This window comes from Prorops nasuta, unplaced genomic scaffold, assembly GCF_024137725.1.
Source record: "Prorops nasuta isolate Cenicafe-Biocafe unplaced genomic scaffold, Cenicafe_Pnas_1.2 PNAS00062, whole genome shotgun sequence".
Classification (NCBI taxonomy): domain Eukaryota; kingdom Metazoa; phylum Arthropoda; class Insecta; order Hymenoptera; family Bethylidae; genus Prorops; species Prorops nasuta.
The window spans coordinates 55696-74180 of NW_027116859.1; the positions used below are offsets into that span (position 1 = coordinate 55696).

Below are 18485 nucleotides of genomic sequence, written 5' to 3' on the forward strand. Positions count from 1 at the left end.
ATTCCAATGTTTTCTAATCAAACAAATTAGTGGGTTACACTTAACGAAATTATTGCAAAAATTAAATTAGTTAGACTTTCAAATCAATACGCACGTTAGCCGATGCTCGGCTGGCTGGGATTTTCAACTTTGACAAATCATATAGGAGCGTTAATTTATTTATTGTAATACGTAATTTGTGTTACGAGATATTTGCAAAAATACACAATGATGGAATATGCAAACACCTTTGATTTTTTTGTTACAATTATAAGTAGACCACGAGTGTATTTTCGAATTTATTCTTCTTCGTTTGTCCATGTCAGAGTTTCATTCAACATAATTCTCTATAATTTAGCCCAACAGTGTATTTACATTACAACAACATTTCAGTCTTCTTTACAATCCGCTTCTTGCTGATTCTACGATATTCAATAATCGAAAGTGAAGCTTCTTCGGTGCTATTAAACCGTTTAGTTATAATGTTCTCACGAGTAAAACATATTTAGAATTATTCCTGGAGTACATTCTTCTGCCTTCCGCTGTACGATTTTAATATTATAGGATGGGATTATTTTTTCAATTGAAGTTATTGCTCTTTGACAGGACATTAAAATAAATAATAAGTTAGATTTGTAAAAAACTGAAGCATTGTACGTACAGGAAAATTTTGAAATCGATTGTAAGCTTTAAATGTGATTAAGTATATATTTAATAAATTTTTTTGGCAAACGACTACTCTGTAAAAATGAAATGAACGACTGAAAGAAAAAAGAAGAATAATACTAAAATATGCTAAAATGCAGGGGCTTATATGTGTTGGAAAGATCTCACGCAAGTAAATAAATCAATTCCAAATCTTTATGTCTTCATAGTCACTTTATTAGCCCGACTGCTACAATCAAATATGCTACTTTGATATTTTTACGAAACATTTAAATCATATTGTAGCGATAAGAAGTCTTGAGTTTGTAAGTTATATTAATGCTTACAGGTTTACATGACAAAATCAGCTAATACAAACATAAGGAAATAATTGTTACTCGATGCTTCTGTGAAAACCGTTGTATGAAAACTTAAAAAAAATCTACGTGATTATAGTGATTATATAATCAGAGGGCTACCCTTAAATTGTAACAATTGATACAGTCTGTTAAAATCAATATACATTATAGGAGAAATTCGAAATAGACTGTTCTGTGATAACAAAAGAGAATGCATTATAAATATTAGTTCTAAAGCTAAACAGTTATGATGTAAGTCTCATCGTGATATTTGCACCGTTTTTTATCAATCTACCACGTAATTCATTGTTAAAAGATTATAGTTTTTGTTGCAAGGACGTGTGTCATTGATACATTTATAAAATCTGTATTGGACCACAGAAAAATTGAAAGAAATACCGAAATAGCGGTGATTTTGTTTTGCTTTTTTGACAAGCGACAGCAGCGAGACAGTGCTTGGAAACGAGCAAATATTTAATTATTTAATTACAAAGATGAAAAAGTCGGTTTTTTGTCTCGTATCTATTTTGCGTGACTCGGCATGACAGATACTGTTGGACAGTTTCAGTTTACGGTAACTACAAGTTGTTTTCAGATATAAACCAAATCTGAATGATTTATTTACACTTTCACACATTATATATAATATTTCATAGATTTAAAAACCTATAATTAAAGGTTATCCTTTCAGTTAATATATTTGAAAAATTCAGAAGCGTACATACGACAGGTCGGTCTCAATTTTAAACTATACAATAACATATTCCAGTTACACAATATATCAAATTCCTGCCTTAATTCAAAATCAGCAACACTCTTACATGGCAAGATCTCTCGCAAACCTTTCGTTTCGTGCTTTTTTATTCTCATTCCTTATTATTACATATTATTCAGGGTTTCGGTCGCAATGCAATTGATTTTTTTTAGACTGTCTAGAAAAACAGCGCGATCAAGTCTAACAGAACTTGCACGATTTGTAACCGATATAATAATTAACACGAATTTTTTTCTTCCTTATGCGTATTTACATACTTCATAGATCATTTTCAAATCGTTTGTTTCTCTTTTATATTCAAGGCATCACTTGAGCAACAATTGCATTCCTCTAATCCTAATTTCTCCGAGTAAAGATTCGATCAACGCAAGTTTCATGCGAATAGCCAAAGTAAAATCGCCCTATTTCGAATAGCAATATAAAATTGTATTATTTAATATGTGTATACGCTATTCATGCAATTATAATGTTAGATAATTATATGTTACAGATTATACGAGCGTTACGCGACACGGATTTCTTATTGTAAACGATTTGAAATAGATCCAGGGTATTACAGTAAGGGCTAGAAACGGTTCTAATGTCTGTTAAAAGTTGTCTTAAACTACAGTCTCTGTTTTGTCGACCATTATTTACAGCTTTGTAGACGACATATTTTTCTCTCTCTTTCTCTCTTTCGCTCGTTCGCTCTCTCTCTCTCTCTCTCTCTCTCTCTCTCTCTCAATAAATAAACTCACTGTTCGCTGCGTCAAGATTCGCTTTACACTATATATAAACATTCTGGCTTCTCAAGTAATAAGAAATAGCAGACACACTTGGAGAAAACGTTTTCTGTTCCGCTTTGAAACGTTTTTAACATAATTCTCACATCTCATCTCACTTATTCATTTCTAAACGCGTATTTATTTCTCAGTTCAATTATGAAAATTTCAGTTTACTTCTCAAAAAATGTTCAATGCACCCCTTGAAATTCCAATTTGATCGCACGAATCTCCAATGCGGTCTTTGAGATTTCCACTATCAGTCTTTGAAATGTCTATTTTTAATTCCACTCGACATCTCGCATTGTCGCTTGAAAATATCATCGACCACATGAAATTCCATGCTACAACAATACACTCCGAAATTACAATGCAATTATATATTTTCGTTCAAAAAGTTTAATGCGTTCGTTGGAATTTCAGATCGCTTCTCGATACTTCATTAAGACTTTCATGCCTGTAGTTGTTAGACGACTATTAACAAATACATTCAACCGACATACACTCAGAGACACGTGCGTAAAAAACAATCCAGTTTGCATTAAAGAACCTCTCGATTCGCTGACAATACGAAATTGTTAAACATTTAAAATTTAAAGAAAAGGAGAGAAAAGAAAACAAGAATACTTAATACTTATTACAACCACGTACAAATCTTACGGGTTACGTGGGAAACTCTGCTGTAATTTCCATCTAGTAAATAAAAAGTACAACAGCACATAGATATTTTATATATATATAAATATATATATATATATATATATAAGGATTATTTTATTTCTTAATAATGTACTTATAAGATGCTTATTAATTCCAAGTTTGTAGCTCTAAATATTTTTAATGCATTATATAACGATACTAATAATGTAACAGACGTTCTATCCTTTTATTTTTCCATTCTTAATTTGTATCTATCTCTCTCTTTCTTTCTCCTTCTCCCTCACTCAATCGTTCGCTCTCTCTCTCTCTCTCTCTCTCTCTCTCTCTCTCTCTCTCTCTCTCTCTCTCTCTCTCTCTCTCTCTCTCACGTGCTTTCGTTTTCTCTATTTGCGATATTACAATTTTTGCATGTTAAATTTATTGACTATCATTGTGAAATGTGATTCTCGTTATACAATACTAATCATAATAATTAATAGTAATTAATTAATTAATCATATATAATAATAGTACACAAAAAGAAACCAAAAAAAGTTGAATACTCTCTTATGAAGCTACTTTCCTCGAATTATAATCAAACTTTTAAAGCTGTCCTTTCATATTTTCCCTCTAAAAATTATGGTACCACAATTTATCACTTTATACATTTGTTAAGTCCGTCGTGATTGGTAAGATCAACAAACGGAGCATTATCATTATTAATCAAATTCTTTCGTTCACACACAACCAATCAATAATTTTGACACACTAACGCACAAACGTAAAACATAATTCATACATAAAAATTGCATGGGTATATTCACTAAATATCTAAGAAAGAAGTCAAGATTACACGTTGTTTGGCTAGCTTGGATCAACTCAATATTATAAGGAACCTCAGCCTCGTTCTATAGTTTCATTACTCTCACACATTTATTTTTCACACTCAGCAACTTTTACTATAAATTAAATTAAATTCTGTCTTTGCTCTCTTCAGAGTTCTGCTTGGTATCTTGTACTTTCAATTAATCGAAGTAGCATCGCTCTACTTCTCTAATGTTTATCCATAAGTGAAACGCGAGTTTTAGTTTTCCTCTTCCGGAGAGTTCACCGTCACTAATCTCACCACGGGATAGAATCAATAAAATAAACATGAAAGAAAAAAACAAGCAGAAGCGCCATACCCACTATTTTTATCGAGAAATGTCTGCAGGTATATCGCTCTTTCAATGCAAGCGAGAAAAAGTGTCTCTTTTTACGCCATTAAACAATTCATTTGGATTCATTTCAACTATTACACTCATTTTATTCTGTAGAAATATCTGCACTAAAAAATGGGTATGGTACAAGTAAAAAAAAAAGGTAATTGCACCTATTGAATTACATATACACAATTCGGTATATCATAATTGTATTCGATGATAAGTTTCCTCTGGTTTAAAATTTACTTTTTTCTCTCAATAATTATTAGTAGTGTATGTATATATAGTATGCAAATACTGTTATTATTTTTCCAGTAAAAAAAATATTCTAAAAATCTTATACATATACACACATACACGCATATATATATATTTTATGTTTAAGAAAGAAAAAATTTGATGCGTGAAAAGAGAGATAATCTCGTAACTGTAATTCCAAATGATGGAAGCAAGCTAACAGACGATATGGTACAGAGGACAAAGGAAAATCTCTTGGAAAATCAAAGTTTATGTACAAAGCAAAATAACAATATGATCAGATTAAAAGCTAAGATGTCATATAACTGAATTATCATACAACAATAATAACCTGCTCCTTTCAGTCGACGAGTGAAATCAATCAATGGAAATGAAATTTTATGGAAGTTTGATTAAAGACATAAAAGCGCGTTCTTTTAATTAATTTTCATTAAGGTTTTCGTTCTTTCCGCATCATTTAGGTGGCTTTAATAAGGAAATTGGTAAACGACGAATCTTTTAGCGAATGAGATTCATCAATCTGATTTATTAGTAATTTCGTGAACTCACATAGGAAACTACGAAAGATTATTTATATATATATATATCAATGCTATATTGAATTAGCTATCACGATCTTTAACTTGGGATTCATTCGGCCAATGAATCCATTGTAATTTATATCAATAACTTATCACTTTTCATTACACATCAAAAACACACTGTATTAATTCGTTTCATTAAGCATATTAGCACATATACGTAAATTTCATGTTTAAAATCATCCTTATTTGCGCTACGACATACTCACATCCGTTTTACAATTGGGAACACATTAGACTCAGGCTACGCGCGTGAGATCATATACGGAGGTTTCGAACAGTTGATCGAAGCTAGCAGCGTGATCCATGCAGATCTATCGTTCAGGAGTAGAGAATTGTGCTAATCCATCAAGCTAGTAATAGCGTGATAAGGGATCGGACTATGTTTTTCAATTCATCATCGAAATAGTATTATTAATGGTGGTAGTAGTAGTAGTAGTAGAGTAGTAGTAGTAGTAGTAGTAGTGGTAGTAGTAGTAGTAGTAGTAAAAGTAGTAGTGGTAGTAGTACTGTAATAGTTGTAGTAGTAGTAGTGGTAGTAGTAATAGAAGAAGAAGAAGTAGAAGAAGAGAAGCCTCGCGCAAAGGTCAGGAAGTCGAAACACGGGCTCTATTTGTACTTGACTGGGCACGTTTTAGCTTCGTTTCGTTTGGATAGTTTTAAAAGTAAGAAAAGAAGAAGAAGAAGAAGACAAAAAAATGGGATGGAAAAGAATTTGGCGTGTAGCACCATTCTCACCAATAGGAAAGGAAAATCAGTGCAAGGTTCGTGTGGTGAGGTGGACTTTCAGTTTACTGGTGAGCAGTGGGCTGCTGATGGTGATGATTCGTGTTCTTCAGTTCCTGACCTTTGCTGTTCTTCGGCGTTAGCGCTTCGGGACTTAAGGAACGAGCCCGTCTTTTACGAGTAGACTCAGAGTCCCGACTGAATTTACTCGTACTTAAGAAATGTATTCGATTTTTGATCGCGCTGTCCTGGATGATTTTGCCAAGCACCCTGGGACGCATTGGGATTGTTCGGGCCAGGGCCGCCGGTACCAGGGTTACCAGTGTTCCCATCGCCACCGCCCTGGCTCATCCAGCTGAGGAAACCGGAGTTACCGCTATTCCCGATGCTGTTGTTGCCCGAGGGTGGCTGCCCCGGTGGCCCCGGCTGGTTCGAATAGCCCTGATCGTTTCCCTGGTTCTGCAGGTTACCGATCAAGCCCCAGGATGCTTGGTTCAACGCAGCTGCCACCAATGCCGGGTTCACCGGTAGCGCGGACAGATTGAGTCCACCCATCGCCAATGGGTTGGACATTCCGCCCCCGCCACCTCCCCCGTTGTTCTGACCGGTTATACCTAACGCTTGGAGATTCGGCATGTCGAGGTTACCCCGGTTGCCCGGGTTGTTCCATCCGTTTGGGCCCATGTTGTTTCCTGAGTGGCCCATGTACCTATTCCCCTGGTAGTTTCCTTGCATATTATTGTCTATCGGTCCTGGTATTCCTCTGCCGCGCATATTCGAGTTCATTTGGTTGTTAAAGTTCCTATTGTTTCCCTCGGATTTTGGCGCTGCATTGGATACGTGTACCGAGACTCCCTTTATAATATGATCCTCGCCGCACAAGGATTGAGCTACCTCGGGATCTAAGAAAGTAACAAACGAGAATGCACGGAAAGGTTTTGGGATGAATACGTCCGTCACTTCGCCAAATTTGGAGAAATAGTCGCGCAGATCGTCAGCAGTTAGGTCTTCTGTACAGCGTCCCACGAAAACCTTGCAGGGTACTTGCTGAATCATTCCCTCCTACGCACAAACGCACAATCAATCAATCATGTACAACATATTCTCTTGTTTATCCATTAAAACTTCCATACGCTGCAGAATATCTCGCGTTAATCGCTATGATCCGACAGAGGATAATTACGCGCATACATACACTCGTGTATTATATAATATATGTATATATCTATATGTATATTATCTATACATCTCGCCAGAAATGCTTTCTAATCTATGGTCGCTTTTCAACAAAGAGAAGATGATCAAAAAAAAAGTTGAAGAAATCAAATAAAATCAAGAAGATAAAGTTAAAGATTCTTTCTCATCACCCCCAACAGTTTTCTCTCGAGTCCTCTAATTCATTCTCTCTCTCTCTCTCTTTCTCTCCCTCTCTCTCCCTCCCTCTCTCTCTTTCACTCTATCTTTCTCTTTCCAGAAATCTACACTCGTTACTCTGCACCGATGCAAGTTTTAAACGTAAACTTCGTCAACATATATAATTATTGATCTATTTTAAAAAAAAGGCAATTGCTTCTTCAGTTTTACGCTTTTCAAATTGTCTGAATCCCCCATCCCCCATCCCCCTCCCCCTATCCCCTAAATTTCTAATAAATACTTGAGCGCTATGGCCATCGATATACTACATGCACAGTTCTTTACAATAATTCTTTTAATGTTCTCGGTGTAAAAATTCATGCTATTCTTATACAGTATTATAAATTGCATATGATAATACAATCGATAAACAATAATTGATAATTTCAGAAAGTACTGATTGCTTTGTCAAACTATATATGCACATCTGTACACATACCAATATACAATACACATATATATTGCTATCTACAAGATAATTCGTGGATCAACGAGAATATAATTTTAGTAAGAGTGGGCTTGCACAATACGATCCCAGTGCAAATATCGTGGTATGGTATAGGATTAAAAATGAGCAGAATAAAAGAAGAGTCTGAAAATTCAGGCTTAATCTCCTCGACTATATGTAAGAGTGCGCGAAAGTACAAATAATAATGCATATCTGACAAGAGTTGCTTTCGAACAGCGAAAGATGTACATAGTTACAGATTTATATTCCCGTTGAGTGACAAAGATTATAGTTACGGTAGTATAAAAACTCATCAGTATCTTGATGCGTCAGAGACATGGTGGTCCCTCGAGGGTCGGTGCTTGTAGTAACGATCGTAATAATTTTCTTTGGAGGAAGGATATCTGGTGGTTTCTGGGAATCTGGTTTCAAGCTCGCGAGCATCGGCCGGGGGATACCTCGACGGATCGTTTTCCCTGTTGTCCACGGCGTATCTGGCTTCAGGGTCTCTGGCCTCCAGAGCGTATCTTCTATCTTGCTCGCGGTTGTCGATGGTATACCTGCAGTCCTGCTCTCGGTTATCGGGGTAGACCGAGATTCGATTGTCGGGTCTGTTGTCGACGTGCCTGGTGTCCTGGTAGCGCACGTCCCCGATGTACCTGTTATCCTGGGCCGCGTATCTAGCATCGGGCTCGTAGTAGGTGGCATTCCTGTCGTATCCATAATTGTATCGTTTCTCGGTGTACTCTCCGGCTGGGTTCTCCATCACCGGGTACACCGAGCGTCCCTCGTAGTTGACGTACCTCGGGTACTCCCCGTCGGCCGGATACGACGGATTGGGCGGCGGTGGTGGAGGCGGTGGTGGTGCAGCGGCCGTGTGGGGCACCATGTAATTTCGCGCGTCGTATCCAATCTCCTCGTAAGCGTAATTGGCGGCCGGTTTCTCGTAGCTATTGTAGCCCTGACCTTCGTACTTGTACTTGGCCTCGTCGTACGGGTAGTTTGGCGGGTACGAAGGGTAATGCGTCGGCTTGTAATCGTATTCGGATTCGTACCTAGGAGTGTTCGCTGCCTCGGACGAATTAACGTTCACGTACGATTTCGGAGCTGGCACACGACGATTGCTCGGCGTATGAACAGGTATAGGCCGGTAGCATTCGTTGTGTTTGCTCGAGTCATACTGACGAGCCATCATTAAGCCATCAATATTCTGCAACCAGATACACCATCCCTCGACAATGACATACAATTATATCTAGTAATTTAGAGACATACTAAACCACTCTTGCATCTTTATCGCGAATTTTATCGAATCATTTTGTCAATTTTTTAGTCTCACTCACTCACTCGCTCTCTCTCTCTCTTTCATTCTCTCTCTCTCTCTCTCTCTCTCTCTCTCTCTCTCTCTCTCTCTCTCTCTCTCTCTCTCTCTCTCTCTCTCTCTCTCTCTCTGACTCGACCATTTTGTCCTCTATATTATTTTCCCAAACTACCGTACATGCTCCCACACGTTCTTTCTCTGATACTTACACTCCACATTCAGGCACTGAAACACTCATCAAATCTCTCATCCTCTCATTCCCTCGCTCACCGAATTAACTCATTGAAGTTTCTTTAAAACAGAAATACACGCAAATACAATGACTTATTGCACAAAGCAGACGATAGAGTTCACGCACACGTGTTCTACGCGCGATAAGCTAGACTCTCGCTCCGTTCATATATATATATATATATATAATCATAAAATCATACTTTACTTTACAAAATTCTTTTCACTAATTGCACCATTCTAAACTTTGTTGCTAAATGCGTACTACAAGTTTCTCACTAACTTCAATATTAATGTCTTCTTACCATCATACTCTTCACGTATTTTTAATTGTGTTTATACGAGATCTGAAATTTAAAGAATTACTGCCCATGTCACTATTGGTTTTATATGCTCTATATAGTATATATAATTCATATACAAATGTGTCTCAGTTATAATTGTGCGCGGCTACTACGCATTACACCGGTAAATTTAAGCGAAGCAATTCAAAACTAAAAGCATTCATCACAGTTTAAAAACTCCCGTTTTTACATACGAACGCGTAAGTCACACCCATTACAATATTTCTCATATCGATTATCATTTTCATTAGGATACATAATCGACAACATGCAAACGTTTACTCCGTTGTGTTTATGTGTTTTCTCATCATTCTAATCTGACTGCAAGTTTTGTGTTTGATAGATTCAACTCGTATATGTAAATTGATATCGGGCACTCCTGTTTGTCAGCTTAACATTGGTGATATAATAATAATAGTAATAACAGTAATGATAATAATAATAATAAAAGTAAAAGAAACCCATATCCGATTATAATGAAAACTCACACGTAATGACTTGGTTCTTTGAAAAAATTGAGGTAAGTAAATTAATCAAAAATTTTCTGTAAATTATTGTGTTTTGTTAAGTCATTTGCGTTCAACATCCATTTATAATCTTGAATCATTAGTCTCACACCATACCTCAAAAATACACGCTATTAATCCTCACAAACACACAGTATTATTTACAACATTGTAACAAGCCCACCCTTGAAAAATGTTGCCCTCTCATTACACCACACTTCTTTAAACATTCGTCAATCCACGCATTTCTCAGACATTCCTTACAAATTTTCCATCTCTCCATTCTGTATATTTTGACCATTCATTCATCTATTTATACCATATTGCTCGCGTCAAGTTTTTATTATAATGATTAAACATGATTTGAAATGAAATATCTTTTGCAAGTTTCAGTTTTAAGTGTAGAAATATGCATCATCAATGATTCTTGCTTTTAGCTTAACTTGTACATCTTGCAACTCGAAATTTAAAAAAATTATTGTACAGCTTAGATCTATACGATCAGTGTATAGAAAGTAATATGACAGAGATCTCAGAAAAAAAATGTAGCATGTTAAATTTTTTTTTTTTATAAAAATAATTAGGGCAAAAGCATTATCTTTGGTAAACAATCTTTTTCAATATATTGGAAAATACTTGTTTTCAAAAAATAGAGATCTTTTAATTTCATTATAAATATTTATTTCACTTATTGGTTTACTTTGTGTAAAAGTGTCTCACATTTATATAAATTATTACATAAGTATTTTGACACTTTTAAAAATTAACTGAACACACAAATATCACTAATATATTCCGAAATATACGTATAGATCTAAGCTCTGTACTTATAGTTAGATGTACATTTTTTTATTCGACTTCAAAAGATATAATACACAATATACTTTATATATGCTAACTTATGTTACTTTCAGTTTTTCCATTATGCTCTGCTTACCTTACTGTTAGGAACCTTGACATCGCACCATCTTCCGTCAATCATGTGACGTTGGGCAAGACATCTCAATTGCGATTCATAGCTTCCAAATCTTATAAAACCAAAGCCTTTACTTTGCCCTGATTTTGCATCTTTCTTAACCTACAAGTTAATCACATTTTCATGAATTAAAATACAGTAACAACAGAAGAACTCATATTTTTAATATATAGCTTATAGTTTTCAGCACACCTGAGCCATTAGAACTTCTCCAAAAGTTTCAAAGTATTCACGCAGATTCTGCTCTGTAGTTTTCCATGGTAATCCAAGGACTATCAAGTCAGTACAGCGTAATTTGGTTTCCATTCTTTTAGTCTTAGCAGTGGAGTTTTCCAAGTTGTCGTCAGACTTTCTCTTATTTTCTAGAACGAGAAGCCAACGTTTTATTCTTCAGAAATGAAATAAAACTCTTATGCTTAAATAATAGAAAAGAATGAAATTTGAACATTGCACTTAGCACTAATAAAAAAAAAATTTTAAGAATAGCTTCCAGTTTAAAAAAGATTTATTATTTCCTAAGTTAAAAAATTCATAGGGATAGTATCATCAGCATTTAGTATAGGAAAAAGAGGCAAAAGACGCGACAACCCTATTATTAATAATGAAATCAATTTTTTGTCAAATCGTATTCTGTGGAAATTTAAATAAATATAGAACCCTGTTATGGTAAGAGGAGGGGGAGGGGGAGAGAGGAAGGATAGCGCTTGTTTCGTCTACATTCATAATAATAATTCGATTTAAATGTTGTGCTATTTTCACGAAAGCTGCACGGATGTGTTAAACTGGTTAGAGAATAAGAACTTGTTGGCATCGCGTTGATAAGCATCGGGAGGGCTGATGGAAGCATCGGTGGGGAGAATACTGAATTACCTTTTGGAAAAACACAGAAGTAAATGGCTTTGCCCCATCCATTCTCAGGGGGATGAAGACGTCCATCAACCAGACGAACACCACGCATCGTTCGAGACTCCGGATTGCGGTACTTAAGACCACACGTTCCGGGAAACTGGGCGGATAAGGTAGTCAGCAAAAGCGTACTATCATCCTCGGTGGGCAATTCTATCGGCTCCTCTCCTTCGTCTTCAGCTACTTGTATGTACGATGACATTTCCTTGGAACGATACGATCTTCCAAATGAACAACCTTCCTCTCCGAAGAATAAAAAAATCGTGCAACACAACAAACACACACGCTCGGATTCGCAGCAGCAATCACGCAACACCGCACCTCTCTCTCTCTCTCTCTCACTCTCTCTTTAGTCTCACTCTTTCTCAATGCTCACCCCCTCTCGCCTTTCACTCTTTCATCGCTCTCCTTCTTTCAGCTTGTTGACCCATTTCAACCATTGAGAAATGGAATAAGCTAGAATTGAAACATCATTTCAGAATTCAAATTGGACAAATCTAAGTTAAAATACCTGACTGGTCTAAGGAGTAAGTATACATACATACTATTACATGTACAACTGATTGCATATTTTGTAATACTTTATAATTATTATTATCTTAAATATTTAAACAATTTTTTAGGAAGACATAACGATGATTATTTAAATTCGGAAAAGAGAATTTATTAGTCTGTAGTAAAAACAATGGAAAATATGATAATCGTAAAAATGATGCTATATACCTTTGCATGACTACATATGTATTCTGTGAGTCTGCTATCTTTTTTGTCTGTGAGTGAATACGGCCGAAAGTACGAAATTGAGACAAACTTGAAAGTTGAAGGCGTAATCGTGCGAAAAGTTGATTCATGGACGGATAACATTTTTCTATTTCATCAGAGCCTTATCAAGGAAATAAGCATTATATTTTTATACAAATTTAAAAAGCTCTTTTTTATCAGGGCTTCGCTTTCGAGGTTAAAAAAACACCAGATAATACGCAAAGAAAATTAGTTAAACTTTTTGATGTGTAGTAGTACGTACATACCACTGTTGGCGGCGCTATCATCTTATTTCATGCGTGACAAGCCTTTAATTTTATATGCTATAGGGTGGTAAAGGGAGCAGAAATTATACTACTCGTCCACGAATCAACTTTCCGAGGATTGGACTTGATCGGTTTAGGAACGCAACTCCTGTAGAGTTCGATACAATTTTGAGAGGAAGAGAAACAAAAAACTATTTAATAAAATTTGCGCCCTCTACACTCTACAAAAGGGAACGATATCACAAAAGGCGATTGAGGATAACTACGTCCGACGTCGCCGCCTTGCTTAAGTCTGCTTGTATTTGTGTACAATTATATATTATAATTATGCCTTACGCAATCTATGACGAACAATCATTCAGAACGTAGCTAGAGTAACCCAGAGTCAACTGAGTCAGGACCAGAAGTAAAGGAGGATAAAGAAAGAGAAATTGTAGTGGCTTTCTTATGTGGTAGTACATATAATATAGCTCTAGCTATTATATTTTGTATATGTATACATAGTTGTTTGTACATATACATACTACACTCATTATCTACATTCGCATACTCCCATACATACACTACGCTACTGACAACTGGGAACTCCGAACTGGGCGGACTGGGCTGAGAGTTGGGAACTTGGGAGCTTGGGACTTGCTGCTTGTTATTCATCAAGATTGTAATGCTCCAAAACATTGTATATTGGTGTTAAAGAACTGGTGAAGCACGATTAATTTTAGGAGTGATTTGTGCAGTGTCATGTATCGTTTTTGATGGATAGACTAGTTTAATGTTTAAGACGTAATAGATTACATTGCTATTGTGACGTGAGGCAGAAAAAGTGCTTTGCACGCTGCATCGATCGAGAACTAATCTAATCTTGGAACGAGATTCTTAGTACAGAAAGAGATATAGAGTGGGAGAGAGAAAGAACGAGAGAGAGAAAGATAGAGAGTGTGTAATTGGTAGAGCCCAACTGATCTTTGTGTGAAATAATTGAAAGTAATATAGATCGGATTAATCTTGGGTGGTATAGGTTCTTTCTCTGTAAGCAGTACGCGGGCATGGTATACCTGACGGGTCTTTGGGGTATGGGAGAGACTGAATCACAGTGCCACAGCACAAATACGTCTCCAGTTTCTTCATCTTTTCTTCAAGATCATGACGAAGAAGTCGCATTACATCCTCTCAAGAATCAGGTAAAATCTATCAGAGCTCACTATCCTACAATCTTCCCCCACCTTATTCCTCTTAAATTGTCATCTTCCATTGCGAATCAATACCTGAATATACCCCACAGAGAGACGTCGTTTCAGGCCTTTCCCCGCTCTCCTTTCCTTTTGTTTCTTTCTCTTCTTAAACTCGATTCATGAATTACATTAGTTAAATGGAACCATCGTAAATATTATATGAAATAAATTTAGCCTACTTCTTTTTGTTGTCTTTTTTCTGCCCGATAACTTTACTCCGAAAAAGATATTATCAAATAAAACCTTTGATAGCAATCAGTAAATGAAAAACGATTAATAAGCTGGATAAAACATAGCATACTCTGCATTTATCAGTTTAATATGTCATTCAATGATTGTGCATGCGTTCTACTTTTGTGAAGATAAAACCTATTATCATTAATTGGTTTTAGAAGTATCAAATATTTCGTCCGATTCTTTTATTATTGATTTCTAAAAAATCCCTTGTAACAATATTAATAATACAAATTGAATTCGCAAAAAACCTTATCTCCTTAATCTACCAATATGGTATATTCCGACTTGAATGTTTGTAGTGATCGCCATACGGTGCGCAGGTGAAATATCGGATGCCGAAACAGTATATGTTATAGGTCAATTTTTTTCGTTGCGCTAGTGTAACATGTCAGAATGAGGAAATATATGCTTTTGTTACTTCAACTGATTGGACCAGTTTAGTAGTACAGCGAAAAAGTACAAATCCAATAAGAGATATTAAAAGTAGTATCAAACAAAAAATTTATGACTTTAAAATATTTTATAGCAGTGCAATTAGGATTTTTGACACTGTTATATTTTTAAAAATTTCTTCATTACCTTCTTAATTTTAAATACTGTTTAATTTCTCTCCTAACAAAAATTGTAGAATATTTAACGATAAATATATAAACATATGAAAAAGTTGTTTTCCGTAATAAGATTTTTCAAAAATTATCATTGCTTTTAAAATCATACATTTTATATATTTTTACAAAACTTTTTACTTAAAAAACGTAAACAATCATTTTTTTCAAAAGGGTGCTTAACCCCCTTAACGACCGCATGGGCACACGTACAAAAAATATATTTATTTTATTCTAATTTGAGAACCATATACAAAATATTGTAAAAAGTTATTTCTAATCGGATTATACCGTTTGGATAAATTTAATTGTTACTTAAATCTGTTACTCTAATTAATTAAAATTATGATCTTTTACCGTATGAGGCAAACAAAACATGTAAATAATTGTTAACAAGTGCATTGTTCATGTTTATAGGTCGGTGGTCATACAAGACTGCTCCTCCTCAACCAGAATACTATTTGCAAGCCCTTGAATTGCAGGGAGTTAGACTTCTATCAAAACATTCCACAAGACATACAAATGTTTGTCCCAAAATTTAAAGGTAAGCTTGTTGTTTGTTTAAGATTATTAATCTCTAGTGCAAAGAAGCAATTGCTAGGTTTGTGTATTTTTATTCCAAGAAAATTCATGATATTTCTAAATATCAACATCATTTACATATGCTTATCTCCTTAGTCTGCTTAAAAAGATTCTTTTATCAATCATGTTTTATAGCGTTCCATTATCATCATTTATATTATTAATTTAGTAACATTACCTGATATGTCACTGTTGATAAGAAACTATAAATTATTCATATAAAAAAGTTGCATGTTTTATAATTAATGATTAACCACCAGAAGCCAAGTGAATGCTTACCTTTTCTCACAATAAAAATTGCTATTTCATTTAAAATGAAAAATTGAGAAATACTTTCCTAAAATCTTATGCAAAGACAATATTCATTTTAATATTAATAAAAAGATTATTTACGATAGAATTTTATAAATTGTAAGAATAACAAAATAAAATAGTTTCCATATAAGAAAAGTATTAGTTCAATGTGATATTTGCATTATTAACTGGAGAAAAGTTTTATTAAATGCGAAATAAGACTTTTTTTTTACTAACATTTTTAGCCAATACTGAAACAACTTTAAACCTTTTTGAATAAAATAAATAAGAAAATATGATGGCAGTAATTTTTAACATAGAAAGATATAAATAAGTGAAATAATTTTTTCTTATAATTTTTAAGCGATTATTTAATATGTAACTGATTAGTCCAGTTACATTATTTTATATAAAAATGAATTGATATTTTAAACAAAACAATGTTATATATATAAATATTATTTAGTGTTTAATTGCCAAATTTATGCTATATCTACAAGTCTGTATAAGTACCAATGACTAATAAAGAGCATTTTGGGATGTATGTTTTTTTTTTTTGTGAAGGCTTTAATTACTTATGTTTCTACTTAATTTATGCATAAATAATTTACGATCTAGAAAAACTATGGTTACATAACACTCTTTTATATATTTATTAAAAGTAAGAATAGGCTGTAAAAGTGATTATCAAGCATAGAGTGTAAGTTTAGAAAGTTATGTATAAGTTATACCTAATCAATACTTTGCTACACAAGACTATTTTTTTAGTGCAGTTATTTCTATTTTGTCAATAATTTTAAATGAATTTTAGTTTGTTTTGGATATGAGAATTTTTTTATTTTTTTCGTTAAATAAATATATGGCTTCAGAAATGATAAATCATGGTATAACCAGATTTCATAACAAAGTATTGCACAATACATGTATTGTGTGCGCTTACAGAAGCCAGGTCGACGATTTTGTGTGATTCACTACGTGCAAGGATGCGGTCCTCTTTGTACAACAATGGTTAGGGGACAATTGGGGATATTATTCACGTCGTATCAACGAAAGAGATGCAAGTCTGAGTATGAACAAATGATCAAATGCATCAAATTCGCTGTGTCTGATGAATGTCTAGCAAAAAACATTTTCTTTTAAGTATCCCCAGAGCCAATAGTCAGAAGGATACGTGTCTGGGAATCGAGGCATGGCCTGCTTGCAGACCCACTAGTGCCCTGAACACATTCCATTTGCTTCTCCTTGGCCAATGTTCGGGGTTTGTATTATGTTGCTGATCACCAATATATATCCACCATGCGCTACTAGTCTCTGAAGCTCAAAATCTTCTCGGTTTAGTTCAATCCCTGTATTGCCTGTGATCCATCGTACATTAATTTCAGCCAAAATCATTGACACAGTCATTATACATAATTATCAGTCATTTATAAAGCACAAATCATTGCAGAATCAAGTATTTGTACGAGCATTTTTAGTGTTAGTAACAAAGCAAATTAATAGTCGCCTATGTAAAAAAATGATAATAAAATATTTAATTATTCAGTCACATAAGATATATTTATGAATATCGTATATGCTGTAAAATGAAAAGGTACTGTACAAAGCTTTACCTCTGCTTCAAATTTATTTAAACATTACTGCATTATGCGTGGAGATATTCTTTTACACACTTTTCTGATTTATAAGCAGTATCTCATTTGTATTAATTAATTGCATATACAATACAAGACCATACTTATGATCTTATGACAAGTAATAGTGTATAATGGTTGTTCTATAATTTTGCCTGAAATATAGGTAATACCATAATGTTTTAATAGGAATTGATTAAAAATAAAAACAAAAAAGATCAAAACAATTGTTTGTTAGCTAAAACGTTGAATTTATACAGCAAAATAAAAATTAAGCAATTAGAACTATATTATTAATCTATATGCTGATGTTTCAGGTGTAATGCAGGCATCCAGCAGTGGAGAGGTTTCACTAGATAAGCGGTACAGTCCAAATTTCCGGGACCCTGATGCCCGTCAAGGAAAAGGTTCTACAAAGAGAAAGCGTGATGATGTTTTAAGGTAAAGTTTTTATGTTTCAGATTTTAAATTCAGCAGGATCAGTCAAAAGACACGGTAATGTCTCGGCCCGGCAAGTAATTAAATAACAATACCGGTACTGTGTGTGTGCAGGAGACACGCAGGAAACTGCTGTTAATTTAACGCGAAAATAAACATTAAAAAACATGTTTTGTAGCTTTTACTCGTTTCTTTGGGATTTAATGATAAATTAAGGATACATACTCGTATAATAGTCCGCAAATGCAAATACAAATGACCATAGGTATAAACCATATTACCTTGGCATTAACGATTGTCTTATTTATTGTACCGATCTAGTTATTCATATGGATAGTTAGTGAAAAGTAGTGAACCCTGTAAATAGT

At 34.5% G+C, this 18485-nt stretch overlaps 2 protein-coding genes across 3 annotated transcripts in view; one reads left to right on the plus strand and one right to left on the minus strand.

The window, feature by feature from the left end:
- Positions 1-839: 839 nt before the first annotated feature.
- Positions 840-12717, minus strand: TBPH (TAR DNA-binding protein-43 homolog). Of its 2 annotated transcripts, none has more exons than XM_066745492.1 (4): positions 12035-12700; positions 11357-11526; positions 11126-11266; positions 840-6987 (listed from the first exon to the last, which is right to left on the minus strand). In XM_066745492.1, the coding sequence occupies exons 1-4, from the start codon at positions 12270-12272 to the stop codon at positions 6130-6132; spliced, it is 1407 nt and encodes a 468-aa protein (XP_066601589.1). In that variant the 5' UTR covers positions 12273-12700; the 3' UTR covers positions 840-6129. The 2 variants fall into 2 exon arrangements, with proteins under 2 accessions (XP_066601589.1, XP_066601588.1); XM_066745491.1 differs by lacking the exon at positions 840-6987 and adding an exon at positions 7574-8996 and having other exon boundaries at positions 12035-12717.
- Positions 12718-13294: 577 nt separating this feature from the next.
- Ip6k (Inositol hexakisphosphate kinase) overlaps positions 13295-18485 on the plus strand; it is a 334638-nt gene continuing 329447 nt past the window's right edge. Inside the window, exons 1-3 of the mRNA XM_066745490.1 lie at positions 13295-14279; positions 15590-15716; positions 17997-18120. Coding sequence (XP_066601587.1) covers positions 14145-14279; positions 15590-15716; positions 17997-18120 — 386 coding nt within the window. The 5' untranslated portion in view covers positions 13295-14144. The remainder of the gene's footprint in view (positions 14280-15589; positions 15717-17996; positions 18121-18485) is intronic.